The following is a 20,412-nucleotide window of genomic DNA, read 5'->3' as shown; positions in this document are numbered from 1 at the left end:
TCTTTCTCTGCTGTCTTGCAAACTGTGAACGCTCTATCACTACATAGCTCTTGAATGAATGCATGCTACTTATGAGGTATGTGGGAGGGGCCAGGGATGGTGGAATTACCAGGGATTTTTATTGTCTCCATTATCCTTTTATGTATTTTCAAATATCCCACCATATATTTAATAATGGGAATTTTAATTTCAAAAGTTACAAAGCACTATGTATGTATCATCCCATTGAAAAAAGATTGGAAGGATATTCACAAAAAAGAGGGAGTTATCTCTGTGTGATTCTTGCCTTCTTTTTTAATTAGTATGTAATAATTTTACAATAAGAAGTTATTTTTTAAAGAGCATTGGAGTTAAAAAGTAAGTTATAAAAATAAGATACAAGGTGTCGGACATGGTAAGTATGCAAAAAGGGTAAAAAAAATTTACTAGGGCTATGCCATGATGAAAGCAGGATCCAAACTTATACATACACAGCACAATAATTAACATGCTAGAAAAAATCTTCACCATTGTGTTGAAGGCTCTAAAGTGACAAAGTAGTTGTTTCTGGGTGTACTACTTTAAAGTAGGGAGGCTGTGCGGTAGATAGAATATATTTTCATAAGCTTAACTTTGGACCACTTTCATACATTGAATTGTCTTTCATAAAAGAGTTGGATTAAAGGGACCACCATTGCAGCACTTGAGACCATTTTCAACATACCCAGAAGGATGGTCACCCTGTGCTACTCCTTTAATTTCATTGCTTAGATAATTGCACTGGGCAGCACCTTGCCAGGCATGTAAACATACCAGGGGCGCCAAAAAAATGTATACAAGTGGACATTTTGGTCAACGTTGCTCAAGCAGTAGTTCGCCGTAATCAGAAGTGTCTGGATGCTGATGGTAACCACTTTGAGCACCTCTTGTAATTGCAGAAGTCAAATGTGACTTGTATTCATCTTTTGTTATCGGTATATATTATTACAATTTTAATACAGTTTTCCTTTCTTAAAATGTGTTTACACTTTTTTTGGTACCCTCTGTATTTCTAGGAAGGACTGCCAGTCAGAAGACAGAATTTTGAAGAGGAAGCAAGAGGCATTCACTATTTTCCCTAGAAAGTTATTGTGTGGGAGCTGGATGAGGCCCTTGATTATTTTAAAAGATGGATCCACACACACACACACACACATGCACATGTATGTTCACACACTTGAAAAGCCATAGGCCATCTCTGAAACACATAAGAAATTGGTAACAGGGATTGTTTCGAGGGGAAGTGGACTGAGTAACTAGGGAATAGGTTGGGAGGAAAACTTAGTTTCTTCTGTATACCTTTTTATGATGTTTAACTTTTTAAAAATGATGTGCCCATAGTATGTATTCAAAAATAAATATTTATTAATTAAAAACAATTCTTTTTTTTTTTTTTTTTAATTTGGGGCTCATGGGCAACCATGAAAATAACTAGAATAGAGAAACAACATTTTCTTTCTTATAAGAAAGACTTAGTTCCTTTCCCAAACTGATTTGAAAGAGACTAAAACCAAGACTTGCCAACACTTGTCTGCCCCTCCAACAGGCCTGTGTTTCTATCTCCTCTCCTGTTGTCTTCACTTACAGACAGACGGCTCTGACCAACAGTTACTGCATATTACTTCTGTTTCTCTACCACCAGGAATGGATGGGGGCTAATCCTTTACACTGGTTCTTCATGGCTCTTGTGTACCCAATGGCAGGCAGTTAGCTAGAATGAGAGTGCCCATTACTGCCCACCAACACTGTGAAGTGAAAACCAGACCCAGAACACTGAACCCACAATCTTTACCTCATTAGCAACAGGCTAATATCACGTTGCCCCCATTAAGTGACATGTTCCGGTGAGACAGAGACAATTTACCTGCTTTTATATATCAAATATGTACAGAGGCCACAGACTGAGAGTATTGGCTATGCTGATATGTTATAACTTTATATTTACAGTACCATAGCCACTCTATAACTAAAGGTGTGCCCAAACACCCAGCTTCTCAAGTCAGAAGCACAAGGGTCAATTCCTCTTTCATTTTCGCTCTCCACGATGTCTTCACAATTTGACTTTAGAAATATCTCTCAGATTTTGCCCCCCTATTTTCTCCACCTCTGCTGACAATGACAATCAGACCCCCATAATCTACCGCGACCCCTCCTATCTAGTCCTCTGCCACTGCCTTTTCTCCTATCTTCTCCCACTCAAGCTGGCTTTTCAAAAGGACAAATCCCACAACTTCACTCCCTTAGAGAAACAACTTCCTTTAGTTCCTGCTATCATATACCCAAATCCCCAGGGCTACACAGACATACTAGGTCCTTTGTAGTCTCTTTTCAGTCTTCTTGCCAGTTTCCTTGCCTGTTCTCAGAAGTTTATTCTTACCTAGATGGAAGCACTCATCAGAGATACTGTAAATATTTATTGCCTGCACGCATCCTCCCTGAGCTCCTCTAGGAGATGACACATCATTCCTTTTTGAGCCCCAGCACTTAGCCCAGTGCCTGGCACATAGGAGGCACCCAATCGGTGTTTCGGTGAATGAAAGAAAACAGACCTTTTGGATGATGTGATATGACCCTCAGTGGGGCTCCTCAGACTTGAATGTGCATGTGAATCTCCTGGGGATCTTGTCAAGATGCAGATTCATTCAGAGTCAGGAGGTCAGGGGTGGAATCTGTGTGTCCACACTTCTCTGCAAGTTCCCAGTGAGGGCCCGAGCTGCTGCTCCCAGAACCACACTTTGAGTGGGAAGGACTGACAGAACAGTAATAATTTTTTATATGGAAACAATGATTCCTACAGGAATCTTGAATTTTCAAGTAAACTTTTGATTTCAAAAGAGATGAAAATAAGTGAAATATTATATAATGATACATAACATAGTATATATTATATAATATTACTATTATATATTAAGCTATGGAGATATAGGTTATTCCAGAAAAAGAGTAAAATAAATAAATGATAAAGGGGCAAAAAAAGTCATTTGCTCTAAAATTCTTAAGTAATATTCTAATTCTCAACTTGGAGTTACAGTAGCTTCACCTGGGAGGCTTTTTAGCCAACATATATTCCCCACCACTCCCCCACGAATCTGATTTGTTCCCCTACAGGGATAAGAAACTCTCTGTTACCCCTCCCCACCACTGAAAGCCACAGCTTTGGAGAAGGCGTCTGTTACTGACAGGGAGGTATCGTGTCATTCAGCTGCCCGAGGGTAGAAACAGGCCTCCAGATCTGTAATAATTCAGATTCAAGAAATCTTCTGCAAAGGGATTTCAGCCAGGGCCTCCACACATGCTGTTTATTGTTCCTTCTGCCCGGAAGCCTCTCCCTCCACTTCTGACCCGAATCCTACTTATCTTGTAGATCTTCAAAAATGTCACTTCATCACACCCTGAACCTCTTCTTGGCACAGAAAAACCACCAAGAAGAAGGATATGAACAGTTATTTGTCTCTCTTCCCCACTCGACTGTGAGTTCCAAGGGACTAGTCTGTTGTACACACCCTCCCCAGGGCTGAGCATAGCACTGCTATGTAGCAGCCGCTCAGACGAATGAAAAATGTCCCCTCTTTCCATATTTAATGAGATGTCTTCTTTTGCTTTCCTCCACAATTGGCTGAATATAATTCCTAAGAGGGCTGACATTTAGTACAGGGCTAGGAACTGCATAAATGACAATACAAATGTTTTGGGGTTCCTTTGGTCCAAATTGTTTGGTTTAGGGAACCAGACAAAAACAATCCTTCTCCTTCCCAATGTTAAAATTAAATAATAGTTACCACCTACACCACCATACTTCATGTACCATATACTTAAGATAGGCAGCATAGCAACAAAATGAATACCTGTGAAGGCTCCTCTTACCACCTGCTTTCCCCTACCAGAGGTAACCACTCTCCTGAATTTGTATTCATTACTCATTTGTTTTTTAAAACAATACTTATGTACCTCCCAACAATAGATTATTTAGCATTACTTGTTTTTGAGCTTTGTAAAAATGGTATTGTTCTGGTGTGATAGTCTATATGTTGTCCTTAAAAAAAAAAAAAGAAGCAACATTGTTCCTAAGACTCAACTAGCTGTTGTGTATAGTTGTAGCTCATTCGTTTTCATCACAGTACACTACTGCTTCATATAAATACATCACAATTTATGTATGCATTCCTGTCAGTGGACATTTGAGTTGTTTCTGTGTGTGTGTGTGTGTGTGTGTGTGTGCGCGCGTTTCTCTTATGAACAACACTGCTACAAACAATTTTGCACACATCTCCAGGACCATCTGTGAGTTTGTTGCAAGTATGTATCAAAGAGTTGCTGGATAGGTGTATGTTCAGGTTTAAAAGATGATGCCAAATTATCTTTTAAAGCAACAGTGCTAATTTACATCCCCACCAGCAGTGTATGACTTCTTGATCCATATACTTGCCAACAGCTTGTACTATTAAGATAGAGGAACTGCAATCTCAAACTGCAACTTTTTTGTGTGCCAGAAGGCTGACTGGATGGGCTGTTTCCTCCTGACCACCTGACAGGAAAGCCTGGCCTGAGACTCTGCCCAAGAGATGAGCCCCTGAGCCCAACACCTTGTTGAATCTTGACTTTGAGACAGCTCTCAATTGAGATAACAGACTTTGCTGTGGATACACAATTATCATACAAGGCAATCGATCACAGAACGTGGGACCTGGAAAGGACCTTAAGGCCAGTTAAGGAGAGTGAGGCCCAGACAGGTTAAATGACTTGACAAGTTTTCAGAGCTAATTAGTGCAAGAACCTGTGCCCAAGGCTCTTGATTCTTAGTCCAGCGTTTTAAAAAATTTGTTTGCTTGTTTTAGTAATTTAAGATGGCATAACACGATCTATTACATTAAAACGGCTCTGTGTATATTCAAATAATTGCCGATTTATTTTTAAAATGTAGTTGTTTGACTTAAGTGACTGATAAATTTGATAACTTTAGCTTCTTTGTTTATGAAGTAAACAGGGATAATATTGAATTTCAATGACATAAGTAGAGGAAAGATGGAATCTCCACAATTATGGCTTTCAATATACAAATTTAATAGTATTAAAAGACACCCATCTCCTGGGGGAAGATAATCCTTAATTTTCTGACTGACCTTCCTTGTCCTTGGATCATCCTCCCAGGCAAATGTTAGGCACTGCCTTTCGAGGCCATTTTGTGAGGAATGCAAACTTCAAATTGAGTCAGTTTCAATTCATCCTACGGTTAAAAGAACTCAAAATTAAGCCATCGCAAGAGGCTGGGAACTGTTTGTGCACATTATGGCAAAACAGTAACCTGATGGTTTATAATCTCAGGTGGCTTTACATGTGAATGTAGGAAAACACTGAAGAAACCAATTTGCAACTGAGATACTTAGCGCTCTTCAGAGTGCACCTAATAATTAAACACGGCATGATCCTGTGCAGAGGAATCTGTCTCCATGCAAAGGCAGTACAAGTGGAACTGGGGAGCGGAAGAAGAACTGCTTAATAGGGAAGGGTGTTTGTGTGAAGGAATGTGGCTCCTCAAGCCTGCAGTGGAAATTTTCATTCTGGAGCTGTTTACTTCAGAATCTCCTACACACACACACACACACACACACACACACACACACACACACACACACCTCTACACCAAGAATCTATTTACCATATAAAAATAGCTTTTGGTTTAACAATGTCTGCAGGCTGGCAATAAAAGCTTTCTGTGAGCCATCTCTCTTTTAATGTCAGGATAAAACTCAGGAGCTGTTTATTACTTTGGGGTGGGAAAGAACACTAAGTAATTTTGCTAGGAATGCTGAGCAAACGGTACTGAGGTACTCCTGGTTCAGGTTTTCCTTCTAGCAGTCATTTTAATCAGCACTTCCCCTATTTAATGAGCTTGTAGTGCCATTACATAATCACCCAGCTCACTGGATTAATGATGAAAAGAGGAACTGAATTTTCCAGTTGCATCATCTGAAGTAAATGTTAACTTTCTTTCTGAGTCCTTAGTTAACCGCATTAGTGTGACAAATATGTCTTTGTCTAGCATAAGTAATTAGAATTTAATCACTTTAACTGCATCTTAATTACCCCAAATGAATTGAAAGCACATTTAATAGCAAAGATTAAATTGCCTTAATGAACGATTTTTGTGACTCCATCAATACTTGAATCGCGTTAGCCACTCCTCTCACGCACTTCACCTGCAGTGAGCACGAGGGTCACTAGGTGGCGCGCTGCGCTCGTTTATTTATTTAATTTTCCCCATTGATCTGTTTTTAAGACGACAACAGGAAAGAAAGGGAAAAGCACATAGTTTATTGTGTTCCTCTGATAACCTCTCTTTGGGACTATGAGATCATCACCAGATGCGAAAACGAAAGCAGTGATTTCAGAAACCGTCGATGCTAAGTACCCTATGGCATATGCAAAGGAAGATGAGAAACACATGGATAACTGGAAACATGCGCTGTTTGATGGAAATTGGAAGTTGCCCTCTGGATGATTGCCAACATCTATACAGAGTTTTAGTCAATTTATTATTTTTTAGTGCAGAGTCCTAAAATATGAATAATAGGCAAGCTTTGGAATAGCAAGACAGGCACTGATGTGAAGCCAAGAAATGTAATAGCTGTGCAAGTGCAAATCAGAAGACCAATGCCTGCAAGTATGGGAGGTTTGGGCCTTTGGGCCCTCCTCCAGGCATGTGTCCCAGTGGGCCAGTCCTACCCACAGAACACATCTAATGAGATGGGTCTTGCCCATCAATAATTGTTTAAGTGAACAAATGGATAGGGAGACTTGGGCTCCACATCTAGCTCTGTTACTACCTTAGCATTCCCTCTGGCTGTTTCTTCAAAAGAGAGCAATAAAAAAAAATCTCTCTTATAAGTCTTGAGCAAAAAGGAAATAAGTTTCCATAAGTAACTTTTTGAGAGTCCCAGAAGGAAGAGACACTCTCTAATTTCAAGACTTTTATTATGCAGAAACTTCCTAGATTGGGGGTTTATGATAGACCACCAGACATTTCCACATTTGGGGTCCACTAACCTGGCAGGCCTGTGCTAGTACCAGAGGCACAAGGTGGCGGGTAAGAGGGTTCTGGGCTTTGAGCTGAGAAAGGTGACTTCAGGGCATCAGTGATTTCTAGCTGTGTTACTACAGGTAAATTATTCAACCTCATTGTACAGAGAAACAGGAGAAATCATTGTAACTACCACATACACTAGTGGTTTGCTGCACATTAAAGTCACCCCATGCTTTTAAAAATCCCAATGCCCAGGTCATGCCCTAATCCAATTATAGCAGAATATCTAGGGTTGCAGCCAGGCATCTTTTTTTTTTTTTTTTTTTTAAATCCCTAAGTGATTCCAATGTGTAGCAAGATTTGGGAGCCACTGGCAGAGAGACCGTGAGTATTAAATGAAAACATCAGTGTGCCCAGCACAGTACTTTACTAATAAAATGTACAGCAGACATAAGCTTCTTCCTTATCAATTGCCATGGCAAAGCTGATGGGTTGTACTTTAGGGTCTGGTTCTGTTCAGCTGTTGTCTTATCACATTGTCTCACCTCAGGAAGAATAAAATTTCTAGGACCTAATTTGTTCCAACTTTATGACAACATAACATCTTTTGGGAGGAACATAATGTAGATGATTCCATAGCAAGACCCTGTGATAAAACATAAATTCGTATGTTTGTATCAAAATAATTAGATTGTCTTGTCATTGGTCTACTTATCTAACCCAATCCCATCACCTGGGGGGCGGGAATTAAGCTTCATTAGTATTAATATACTTGTGTTAAAATAAAAACCTTGCAAATCTATTGATAGAAGATAGGAATTTATGATTGTGCACTAAATTCATGAACCTTACAAATAAGTCTCTTCTTTTTAGTGAATTCTATGACTCTGACACCTTCCATGTGGAAATAATATGTTTTTTCCTCCATATTCATCTTATTTAAATGGAGACATAATGAAAATAGTTTTCAATGAATACTTGTTGAATGCTTTTATCCACAATTATGAGAAATTTATCCTCTAGCTACCAGGACTTCAATAAGACTCTCCTTCTGTTGCTACTCAATGGGACCATTCAATGTTACCAAGAGTGTGGAAATTCTGCTGTTTTAATGGGGACTGAAATGAAACTAGTCACTCCTCATCCAATCAATCCATCAAGGCTCCTTGATTGATTTAAAACATTTAGTTGGTGCTTAACTATTCCGATACATGGAGTTTACAAAGAGCACTGAGCACTGCTACTTGAAGGGCAAGACTTCTAACTATGGATTCTGAGGAGCAAGACACTGAGAAACTCCTTTGTAATTACTTACCTTCATTAGACTTGAGGATTTTCTTTCTTACATGGAAATTAACAATACATTTTAGTAATATACTCTGTAGCAACTATTTCTTCTGAGAACTTTGGGTAGCAGTATCTGTTTGATTGGCTGAATTCACCATGAATGTGGAAATGATGACATCAAAACAGCTCGTGTAACAACCTCCTTAAAGACTTGGTAGATTAGAGATGACTATAGATTTTCCCCAGCATGGATCAAAGATACTGAATTGAACGTTTTAGCTTAATGATTCAACCCCTGTCATACCCATAGGGACTCAAATTCCGATTTTATAAGCAGGTGTGCACATGCACTCAGACGCACACAGAAAGCTGCCAGAGAGGGAGGAAAAGATCAACCACCTGATCCACGAGAATAGGTTTGATATTTTCGATTGACTGTGCCCGTGTATATTCCTGGCGGGGCCCTTATGATTTCTCATAAACTTCGCAATATTATCTGTTAGTTGTCGTTTTCTCACCACAACTCTTCAAAGACAATCTATCCACCTTTCAGGGGTGAAGAAAAACTGGAACAGGCAACAAGCCCGCGGGGCCCTGTCCAGGGTCCTGACTCTGCATCGGGGCTCGAGGCTGGTTGGTCTCCGAACACCCTTTCACCACTGCACACGGGAGGAAACAAAGACCTCCAAGCTCAAGGCCTCAGCGCAGTCTCCTAACTCCTATCAGTTAGCTGGAAGGGGAAATAACCAAACAATGGAACCGATAATCCGCCCTCCCAGTCCTACATCCCCCAGCCCCAACCTCCAACTTTATTTAGACCACCCAGGACCACTTTCTCTGCTCTGACCCCGCTTTTCTCAAATAAAAATATGCCATTAAAAGTATAATTCGAATAGAAGAACCAAATATGCATCTTGTTTGGATAGATTAGAGTTGGGGTGTACTGGGGTGTGTGTGGGGGGAATGGCAATTTTGTCTCATTACTGAGGTAACACCCAGGCATTGTTGGGGACCAAGGTAGATCCACTAGGTATCCTTTTCTTCGTCCTCTATACCCACTTCCTATCAAAAATAGCCATCGTTTTTGAAATCAGTGGGACAAAGATTTTCTACACAACAAAGCCGCAGCACGCATTCCTTTCCGCAGCGGGTTGAACCACCGAGGCTTGCTGGGCTGGAAGCCCCGAGGCCCACAGGGGGCGCGCGCAGCTATAGCAGCACGGCCTGTCGGGCTACCCCGAGAAGGTGAGCCCAAACGCAGCGCAGGAGTCCGTCTCCCCGCAGCGCGCTAAGGGCTCCACGCTTGAAGATAAAGAAAGTTGCACGCTGGGCTTTGAGTCACTTTGCTTCTACAACACAACTTGCTATTGTTGGCACAGTCCGTCCCAAGTGCCAGTTGCAAAACAGCGACTGCAGGGCTGAGTCTCTACTGACCACAGCAGCCCTGGGCCAGGTGGGTCGCTACAGTCGACCCGATGGCCCTCGGAGCACTTCGAAGGTGCTCGGGGCTGCACCCTCTGGCGGGCCAGCCAGCCACCCTCGGGGTTTATTTGTCTCCATGGCCCTCTCCTCCATGCGCTGACAACAGGGTAGCCACACAATAACTGTCAGGCCTCCCTGAGCCCCAAAAGGTCTCCCCCACCCTAGTCAAACCACGTGCACAGTCTTAACTCCACGAGCTCCTTTCTCTCTTCACTGGGGTTTGTGCTCCCTAGTGGGGATGACAAGAGGGAACTACTGTCTCACATCCTCGAGGGGTCAGACATGGGCTGTGAGAAAGCCCCATGAGAGTTTTCTGGTGATTGTCCCCAAGAGAGGCCTTTTGGTTTCCTGCTCTGCTGGTGTGTGTGTGTGTGTGTGTGTGTGTGTGTGTGTGTGTGTGTGTGTAGTCCCAGCCAACTTCCTGGGTGCACAGCCACCATTTGGCCTGGGGTGGAGGGTGGCCAACCCCCACCTCCAGCTCTGCCTGACAACTGGCCAGTTCCTCAGCCACCTAGGAGAAAGCCACCCCAGGCCTTCGGAGAAGGCACTCCCAGGCTGCCAAGGTTGGCTGTGCCCTGCCGGCCTTTTGTTACAGCCTCAGGCGGCCGGGAGCACCTGCACTGCCCGAGATCGGTCACACTCAGATGCAGCCTGAGGGAACCAGTCTGCTTGGCACCTTCTCCTCTTACTCTTGGGCCGAGGCACCCTTCCAGTTCCCATGTCCCACAGGCTCAGTGCTGGCTTTTCTCCCGGCCCAGAAGTCTTCGAGGATTGGGAAAGAGGAGTTCCCAGAGCCCCGCATGGCAATCCTTCTGCTTGGCTCCCGTGGTCCAGGGAAGCGAGGGGACAGTTGAAATGTCACCCTCCGGGATAAATATTAACAAAAAACAAATGAACTTGCGCGGGGTCCAGTTATCAATCAACCAGGCCTCAAGGCCACTTAGGGCAAACACAGCCCAGGTTGGCTGGGGTTGAGACTTTCTCATGGCCACCTCCTGGTCTGACCGCCCCCCCCCCCATTTTTCCATCCCCTCGGCTTTTCTGGGCTCAAGCCCTCCGTTCAAGTTGCTCTGGAGCAAATCTGGGACAGGAAGTGGGCGCAGTCCCGGCTTCAGACACGGGCCGCTCTGCGGCGCCGTTTGGAGGTTTCCAGGTACCAAAGGGTTCAAGTGACCCAGTACCCACCCCTGCCCAGGGTCCGCGGTGCTGCGCCAGCTGCTGGGTGCCCGTTGCAGCCTCTTCCTGGGCTGGGAGCTCTCTTACTGTGACTGAAGCCTTCTGGAATTAGAACATTTAATTGGAAACTAATCTCCTGGAATCTTAATGGGCGCTCATGTCAGAGGCGGGGCACCATCCTACCTGCACAGCCCAGCCCTCCCACTCCACCTGGGACCAGATGCGGTGCAAGCCTGGTTGCACTACACTTTACTGTAGCAGCAAGTATTACACTGAGAGAATATACGTTGATTTTTTTAAAGGTAGTTAATTTGGTTAGAATTCCCTCCTGTCTCCAGTCTTCCAAATTCCTAACCAGCAGGCGCCGCCCCAAACACGGGGCCACGTGCGGAGGGCTTGACGCTCAGCAGGCTGCGTGGAACCTGGGATACAGGGAGGGGCATGGAGAGGCCACTCTCCCGCCACCGAGTGACAGAACTGACCTCGGTGGGTCCCAGCCTCACATGGGGTAGGGACTAGGCTGGAGGGTCTTTGAGTGCAACAGCGAGCAAAGCTGCGAGGAGCATCGCTGTGCTTGGGACGTGGTGAAGGGGATGAGACGGCAGTGTCTCATAGCCCCGGCCAACACGGTCTGCAATCCGTTTTAAATCTCCTGCAAAGCCCAGCATAGATCATTTGGAGAGTTCAGGAAACGGCCTCACTCTCATTTATTTTTCCAAATGACAATGTTAACCAGGCGGCTCCTTGTTCTTCAATGACTTAAAAACAGGTCGTGGCTTTTGCAGCGTAATGGGATTGCTCCGGGTTCGCTGGCTCCCACCCTCATCCCAGCCTTCCCCACCCCTTTAATTAAACTAAAGAAAGGAAAATGAAAGAGATGACGCTCCATCCGGGTCTTAGGATGCCGAGTCCGTTTGGGATTTGGCGCCAAACGCGTGTCCTACCAGGCTCTCCGATTTTCCTTTTTTTTTTCCCCCTCAAGGAAAAGGCCACATACCTCGGGCAGAGAAGGACACGCCACAGGCTTCTGGGTGCCACACAGGCGCCCCTTCGATAGCCTCCTAGGTCCCGTGAGCCTCAGCCAGCACGCTGCCCGTATGTGGGTCGCAGTACTCCGGGTCCCCTTCAACAGCACTGCGGTGCCCACGCATGGAGGTCAGAGGACGCTCTTGCACTGCAGGGCACTAGGTCGTGTTTCCAGGGCATTGGGATGGGCTCTGAACAGAACCTGTCAGTCTGTCCTTCCAGGGGGTGAAATTCGGAGACAGTGGAGGAGGGTTCAAAGTAAAAGCTTTCACCTGGTGGCGGGTGGAGGACCGGCTTCCCTGGGGGCACCAGTCTATTTCCAAACCCCTCACAGGCCTGTGCGGGCCCTGCCTGGGTAAAAGGTACTGAAGCCGGGCTCAAGCCTGGCGTAGGTGTGTGAAAAGGCACTGACCACCTTGGGCGCAGGCAGAGGCAGAGCAGTCGGGGAGAGAGTAGCCGTTTCGCCCACCCGCTCTGGAATTTCAGGTGCCCTGGTGTCTCGGTCAGCCCACGGAGAGGGGACATATGGTTGCTGCACACATAGAGAGTGTAATCGCGGAAGCCCAGAGGGCACCCGGTCAATCTCTCTCTTACTGTGCTCCTACCCCTGGCTTCCCTGAGTGAGGAATTTGCTTGGAGGGAACGAGCGCGAGGCTGGGCTGGAAAAACCTGGAGGGGAAGAGGCTCAACCAGTGCTGCGCCCCGCCTGAGCACCCACACCGGAGGACTGCTTTGAGTCGCACCCGGCCTGGAGTCGCAGGATCGCGGGCACGCCAGCACCTGCTTCCCTCTAGCTTCTCATTGGACTGCACGAGGTGGGGGAGGGTGCTCTGGCCTCGCTTTGATTTTAGACAGTGAAACTGCTCAGTGCCGCCGGCTCTGAGCGGATTGACTGTCTCTCGTTCTCCAGGGACGAATTAATGGAGAACGATCAGTTAATTAACAAACCCCTCACACCGGCTTTTACCTATCTCTTTGCCAGGACTCAGGCCAAGGTGCCGGACTGAGATTGGGGGTTGAGAGGTGAGGGGATGGACCTAGGAGTCAATCAAGTCAGCCTAGGTCTCATCAAGCCGAGTACACCATCGGCTGGCCCTGGCTCTACTTCCCCTAGTGTCCTCCGCTCTCAAAGGTCGCCGAATCCGCGTGATATCCCCGGTGCGGTTCAGGCTGGGCTCAGCTGCCCCTCGGGTAGTCGGCCCGGCAGAGCCCTGTCCACACCTTGGCCTCTAGCGACGGGGGGAGCTAGGGGCTGTGTCTATACAGCGTCGCCGAGACCTTCTCGGTCAACTCAGAAATGGCCCGGCTTGGGGTTTCGGGTCGGGAGACCTATGCTCCCAAACCTGGGGGTCATTTCCACATTCCCACCACCCTGCGTGGGGATTCAGACGAAAAACTCATGCAGAGGAATAAAACGAAATGCGAAGTCTTAAGCGAGTTGGCAGCGCTGGCTGTCCCTGGGCTCCGCTGGAAGCTCCCTTGTAGCTCGGTCGCCCTCACCCGGATCTCCGCCGGCTCTGCCTCCCTCTCCTCTGTCTACAGCGGGTTACAAGCGCAGCGTGTGTGCTAAATCTTACATACAGTCCGCGCCATACACCCACAGTCCCTCGCTTCAGAATCTTTTGCTGGAACATTGGGCTCCCCCGATTCCCGCCCGGCGCCAATAAAGTGAGCGCGGGAGGGGGTCACCGCAGCGAGTTCAGCCAAACATTGGCAGACAGATCCAGCCCAGCGCCCGGGTACGTGCCAGGGGTACTGGCTGGCAGCACCTGCGCGCAGTGTCATGCACGCGTTGCCTCCCTCTCCCCAATCCCCAAGTGCCCAACGGAGAAGGGGATGCACAGCCAGGTGCGGGGATTTTTCTCCACCTCGGGCCACGCGAGCTTCCAGTGCTGTTTCCGAGCACAAATGCGTCCCCGCAGTCGCTGAGGCCCCGCCACTCAGCTCCCGGCCTTCCACAGCCCAAAGCACTAAGTCCGGGAGGAGTTGGTCTGCTTCCTGGAGCCGTGTGCTGGCTCTTCCAGGTCCAAGGACCCCTCTCTCGGGGAAAAGAGGACGGAGTGAAGCAGTACCAGACCTCTCTGCTTCCCTCCCTCCGTCCCTTGCTTCCCCATCCCTTATATCTCCGCGCGCCCAGTTCCCTGAGCTGCTCACCTGCTAAGCGGAGCGCAGACATGCGCTGGAACTCTGGCTCCTGCAGCCACTTCCACATCCTCCGGAAGGTCTCGCGGCCGGATTTGAGTTTGCTCCAAGGTTTGGGGTTGCGCAGCAGGTCCGAGAGGGTCCCTTGGGAGCGGCAGAGCACCCTCTGCGCGAAGATGGCCTGTGGGATGCTGTAGCGCTTGAGCTCGGTGGTGATACGCTGCGCCACCTCTTTGGTATTGATCTCTTCCATCTGCCCTGAATTACTTCCATTGCTGACCTGAGCGCCGGTCACGGAAGGGTTGGGATCCCGGGCTGTGCCTAGGAGTTGCCCGTGGCCCTGGGCGTTCAGGTGGGCGTGGGGGTGGTGCGGAGGAAGGCCGTTGATGGGCACCATGCCGGCCGAGGTGGGCGTGAGGTGCTGATCCCCGTGACGGCCAAGCATGGCGGGATGGTGGGCTTCGAAGCCGTTGGGGGTGAGCATCTTGTCGGTGGGCATAGCGGCGCCCGGGTGGGCATAGTGGGGGAGCCCTTGCTGGGAGTTGTGGATGCTGCCCAGACCGGAGCTGGAGAGGGGCGAGAGGCTCTGGCCCATGCCAGCCACGTCCTTGTGGTAGGGGGTATAGAGGTTATTCATGGAGGCCAGTCCGCGCTCGTCCCGCATGAGCGTGAAGCTACCGCTTACATTGCCCGCCAGGCGCTGGTGGTGGTGTGGGTGGTGGTGGTGATGGTGGTGGTGGTGATGGTGGGGGAACTTGTCCGAGACGGTGGAGATGGGCGGCAGCGGCTGCAAAGGGGTTAAGGTGGTGTAGGTCGTGGGCATGCTCATACCTGGGGGAGTCTCGCAGGCCATGGTCATCGTGGGATGCAGGGGGCCGGCCAGGCTGTGCTCAGGGGCCCGGTGGTGGTGGTGGTAATCGCCGCCGCCGCCGCCGCCGTCCAGCAGAGACGCCATGCCCATGGAGCGCGGGTGCGCGGGGGGCAGGTGGCTGCCGCGGTGAGCCACCGAGCTTCGCGCGTGGGGGCTGCCGCCCAGCAGGTCGGCAGGGGCGGGCACCGGCTCATGGCTCACCCCGTGCAGCTCGCCGATCGCCTCCATGGTCAGCTGCGCATTCATCGTGATCCGGGCGAGCGGGCGGCGGACACAACATCGATGAGGCCGGGCAAAGGCGGCAAAGGGCGCACGGAGTCCGGTCTTCACATCCGCTGCTGGCGACTGTTGCCTTCCTTCCTTCCTCTCACTGTGGGGCTCTGTCTCCCTCTGTGTGTCTAGCCTTCCCTCTTGCCCCCACCTTCTCCTTTGCGTCCTCGGCTTTTTTTTTTAAATATTAATTTCCAAAAAGGATCCGCGCGGTTGGGTGAGCGCGGTGTCCCCAGCTCCCTCGCTCCCAGTGCCGTCTCGCCCCTCTCCTTCTTAGAATCGTGAGGCCCCCGGTTCTCCTGATGCAGCCCACGCGCCTTCCGCGGCTGGTGCTTGCCCGCGCCGCTGGCCAGCTCGAGCCATGGCTCGGTTACTGTTGCAGACTCTGTGGCCGCGGTTCCTCCGTCGCCGCCGCCGCCGCCGCCGCTGTAGCCGCCGCGGCCCGCCCTCACGCCGGCTGGGCGCAGCGCGCAGGCGCGCGGCTCGGCCCCGCCCCCTCAGCCCCCGCGCGCGCGGTCCGTGACGTCCCCTTACAAAAGTAGGAGGGGGCCCCAGCGCTTTGCCAGCCGCGCCGGGTGGCGGAGTTTGCGACGCGCACCTGGGAAGGCCTAGCGTACAGAGCGACCTGGGGCAGCCACCGCAACCCCAGGAGACTTGCGCCCTTCTCGGCTCCCTGGGTTGGGTGGGCTCCCCTCCCAGCCCCGTCCGCACTTGTCGGGCTGCCATCCTTGGTGGTGTGCTATGCTTGGGGAGCTGTCACCCCGGTCTCAAGTTGCTGCCTCCCGGCGCAGGTTGCCCGGGATGCTGAGCACAGTGTCATCACTCCTTCCACCCTGGCCCACTGAGCTTTATGTCTCGCAGGGCTTCTGGGAGTCCGCGTTCTCCCCATCCTCAAGTGCTTGGCCTTTTTGTAGGGGGAGGGGAACAAATATCTTAAAAGCCTTGGTCAGCTTGGTGGCTGTTGACCCAGCAACCTCAGTCCTCCCTGATAATTCTCTGCCCACCCCTCCTCTTCCATGCTCTGGAGAGAGGAGCGCTCGGTGCCAAGAGTCCCCGCCCGGGTCATACCTCGCAGTGTTCCGCCGCCTGGGTCCTTCTCTGGCTCAGCTGACAATTAAGGCGGCGCGCCGGCTTCGCCTATGACTCGTGTGTGTGTGTGTGTGTGTGTGTGTGTGTGTGTGTGTGTGTGTGTGTGTGTGTGTTGGGGGCGGGAGTGCCCTCGTGGGTTCCCATGTTAACTTCTGGGTGCTGGTGGTGCTGACGAGGCTCTCTCCGTTCCTGCGGTTCCTCCACGGCCCTCCTGGTAAAGCACCCAGAAGCCACTGCTTGCGGGAAAGACTGACGCCGGCAGGGTGGACCAGTCGCGCCGGTCTCCGCTTGGCCCATAGGGACGCCCTCTTCCCGGCGTCCCCGCGAGAAGCCTCCAGATTTGAAAATCAATTCAACTTCGGGTGTAATTGTCCGCTTCTCACAATCAATGCTCCAATCCAGAATCGAACATGGTCCTTGAGCCTGGTGGGGACGCGTGGGGAGGCCCCCAGTGTGGGACGTACACCCGGCCGCCACATGCCGGGGCTTTCTTTCATTTACAAAAGAAAGGAAAAAAAAATCTGTAACAAAAGGCAGAGCCGTGTCCGCTTAGGTGCTTTCATCCCTCAGAGAAAGGACAGATGTGCCCATTGTCAGTCCCTTGGCAGTTACGACCGGGTCAGCTCCAAGCCCGGGCCCCGGGCGGGTGGTGGTCACAATGGGACACTGCTTCTCAGACCTTGGGTTTCTGGGCCCAGATATGAAACAAAGTGTGTGTGGCCTGCACTGGGTCAAATTCAGACGGTGCAGTTCCTTTGCTGGGACACCGAGGCAGAGCTCACCAGTGGTGTATCTCCTGGAAATGTTCCCAGATGCTAGGAGAGGCCAGAGCTGGGTGGTGCTAGTAGGGGTACTTGGGTCCCCTTACGCAAAAGCTTGGGCATGCTCACCTCTGGGGGAAACTTCCCACCAGCTAAGGCTTGAGCAGGCCCATCTCTTTGCCCTGGCACCACCAGGGCAACATCATGATCCAGGTAGATTGAGGCCAGTGGGTACACGCAACCTGACTTCCTTGAAAGTGGTCAAGTCCTGGGATTAGTTAATCTGGCTGGTTTCATCATCAGAGACACTCTTGTCCAGAAAATGCCTATGGAGGCCCTGGAAATGGGAATCCATCTCAGTTGATTTAACATCTACTTGCACAGCGAACATTTAAGAATTTAAGGCCCTCAGAGAGGAAAAGATCTTTGGGGGAAAATACACTGACATAAAGGAACTCAGAAGACAAAATTACTCTATTTAAACTTTTATCTACACTTATCTATTCATACATTCACACAAGCATAAAACATTTTATACCTAGTAGATCGTAATAGGTAGGTGGGAAGCTGCATCCTTGTTTCTTTACTGTTTCTGTTTTCTTTTCTTACAACATAGGGCATGTAGCTTTCATATGAAGCCAAACAATGGGTTAAAGTAGCAGGAAGCCTTTGAGCTAAACTATCTCCCCTCTCTCCAATATTTTAATCACCCTGGAAATGATTGATTTGCCTTCATGACAACTCTCTTCCCAAAAGGCAGTTTGTTAAAGAAAGAAGTAAATACCACCAAGTACACAAATTGTTTATGGTTTTCTCTTTGTGTAACTAATTAGAGACTTGATCCTGGAAACCCACCTTCATGTGAGGCTTCTGCCTGAGCCCCTGGAGGCTACCTGAAGAGGGCTGGGATCAGATGAGCTCAACTCCCCTATCTCCCCTTATGAAAAGGGATTGGTTTGGTGTTGGTTCCTAAAGGAGAAGTCAAAGATAAGTATTTGAGTATTGGATGTGTCTGGATGAGTATTATATATGTTGGGCTAATATGTGCGCATGACTTGCTTTAGTTTGCAAATCTCCCTAATCTTGGCTATTCATGCCTTTTAGTTAACCACTGTTTTCTTGCAGTTGAGTGAATCGCAGTGCTTTCTCAGAAACATTTTATTCTTACTCAACTTCTTGGAAAATTTTTCTGTACTTAGGATGTGTGATGGCTGGACAGGATTCTCTTAGGCCTAGTTAAGGTGAATGGGCAGGTGTATGTGCGTGTGGGAGGGACACTAGACAGATTGTCAACTGCTGGAGGGTGGGGTAGCTTTCTGTCATTTTGTCCCTCTCCTCCCTTCCCCCTTCCAGTGCCCAGCACAATGCTTGGCATCCATCAGGTGCACTTTGGGAGAATGAAAGAATTAGAGCCCCAGGAGGGGCCCCTTGACACTACTTGATTGTCAAGTGTATTACAGGATGCTGTGCAATTCTTTATAACAGCCAAGAAGTTGGAGGGGAGGGCTTATTGTCACCTGGTTGTATTTTGAAGAGCTATAGGGACCTTAAAAAACAGTTTCAATCCCTGCCACAAAATTACACACATGTATGTATATTTTTAAAAAGGTAATTAAGACTATCGACTTGATGCTTACTGCTGGCAATATTTTCATTGTGGGAACAAGGATTTCAGACTGTTTATTTTGTAGATGTTGAGGTGGTGATGTTGGTTGGACCGGTACAATCTTTCCTATGCTGGGTGGGCTAGAGCTTGCCAGGTGACCCCACTAAGCTTAGAAAACAGAATGAGAATAATAAAGCCATTCCTCCAAATGCTGGTCTGAGAACACAAGCTTTTCAGAGAACCTTCCTTTAGTTTCATAGTTACTGTTTGAGTTCTCTTTGTGAGTAATGGAGAGGTAACATCGTCCAGTTCCAGTTGACAGGACCATCCCAAAGAAATATTCCTAGGCCCTGTCACACATCAAATGTTTACTTCCCATTTGTTGACCACACAAACAGCAAGCCTGGGTGTCAGGGCAGATCTTCCCACCCAGGGCTCCAGTGGGAAGCTGACTTCTTGGCCAGAGCCTCAGAAGGTAACTTAACAGTGTTTCTGATTCCTGTAGCAAATCTAGAATTAAACTACTGGTGAGGAACCATTTCTCTGGTGTCTGGCAATTGTATACTGGTCACAACTTGGTAACTGTGGGGTGAAGGATTTGGTCCTAGCTGCTTTCTGCCAGGCTCTCCTGTCTTCCTCCCAGAAATGTTATTCAGAAAATCGGCTTAGAATAGAACACCAAGAATTTCAGAAAGGGTTAGTCTGGTGATTCACTATTGAAAACCATTGTTAAAAATTAGCCAATAAATTTTCTCCACTCTCTGGAGGCCAAGGAAGTGGTAACCAATTATTCTAGCCCTCTCCGTCAATCTTTGATCTTCTATATAGCATATAGTGTTTATAGTTCTGTTAATTTTTTCCCTCTTCACCTAAATTATGGTTTTTGCCCATGACAATATATATAGTTTTACTCGGTATTTCTGCACTCTCCTTTGTTCCACCTTCAAAACCCAAAGAGAAGGTGCTCTGGGGAAGGGCTCCTGATAGCTGGTGCCAACCCCAGCTGACTCCGTCTTCTAGAGATGCGGCCGGCGGCCAGCGGGGTCAGACGTCAGGACTCTCAGCGAGCACCTCTAGTTACTTCCCCTCTTCCGCCAACCGATAAACCAGAGGCGGCTCTCTTGGGTTTAAATCTGTTCCGGCGGTCCCCAATTTCAGCAAGCGCTTTTCAAGGCCTCAGGCAGAGCACGCTGAGAGTAGAAGGGGTGTCTTAATGCTGTGGGGCTGCGGGAAGCGTCCAAGGCTGCCTGGTGATGCTCTGGCGGTAGAACCCTGCGCTGGATTCCTCAGCTAGTTCGATTCCGGGGGAGTTGGCCTTCTCTTACTAACCTTTCAGTGGATTTTCTTTCTTGGATTTATCTTTATATCGTTGAAGAATATTACAAAGGAGACCTGTCCAGGCCGCGAGGGGCAATGATTTTTCCAGATTTGGGGCGGTGGTTAAGGCTCTCTGGTGCCTCCCATCTGGGGCTCTGCTCTGGATTAGGCGCGCGAGGGGGAAGAGGGTTAAGGCTGGGAACTGGGAGGACAGGGCAACGGACAAAGGGCCCTCGCGCTGGTGGTGTTCTGAGGGGCACAAGGTGGGGAAAACTCAGAACAAAGAGGGCGGGCATAGGCCAAAGTTGGCTGGGATTGTCTCCTCATTCAGCACCCTCCCACCCTG

At 48.7% G+C, this 20,412-nt stretch overlaps 1 protein-coding gene across 4 annotated transcripts in view; it reads right to left on the bottom strand.

Moving 5' to 3' along the window:
* ONECUT1 (one cut homeobox 1) overlaps positions 1 to 15,761 on the bottom strand; it is a 40,944-nt gene extending 25,183 nt beyond the window's left edge. Inside the window, exons 1-2 of one of the 4 annotated variants that reach the window (XM_074327731.1) lie at positions 14,165 to 15,761; positions 2,178 to 2,767 (exon numbers count right to left, since the gene is read on the bottom strand). In XM_074327731.1, the coding sequence (XP_074183832.1) occupies positions 2,667 to 2,767; positions 14,165 to 15,269 (1,206 nt within the window). In that variant the 5' untranslated portion in view covers positions 15,270 to 15,761 and the 3' untranslated portion in view covers positions 2,178 to 2,666. Of the gene's footprint in view, positions 1 to 2,177; positions 2,768 to 10,850; positions 11,087 to 14,164 lie in introns of those variants that run through there. The other 3 variants (XM_074327730.1, XM_074327729.1, XM_019747086.2) reach the window with 3 other exon arrangements.
* Between the last annotated feature and the right edge of the window lie 4,651 nt (positions 15,762 to 20,412).

The sequence above is a fragment of the Rhinolophus sinicus genome, linkage group LG03 (assembly GCF_036562045.2).
Source record: "Rhinolophus sinicus isolate RSC01 linkage group LG03, ASM3656204v1, whole genome shotgun sequence".
Lineage (NCBI taxonomy): Eukaryota > Metazoa > Chordata > Mammalia > Chiroptera > Rhinolophidae > Rhinolophus > Rhinolophus sinicus.
This window is presented reverse-complemented; position numbering and strand designations above follow the sequence as displayed.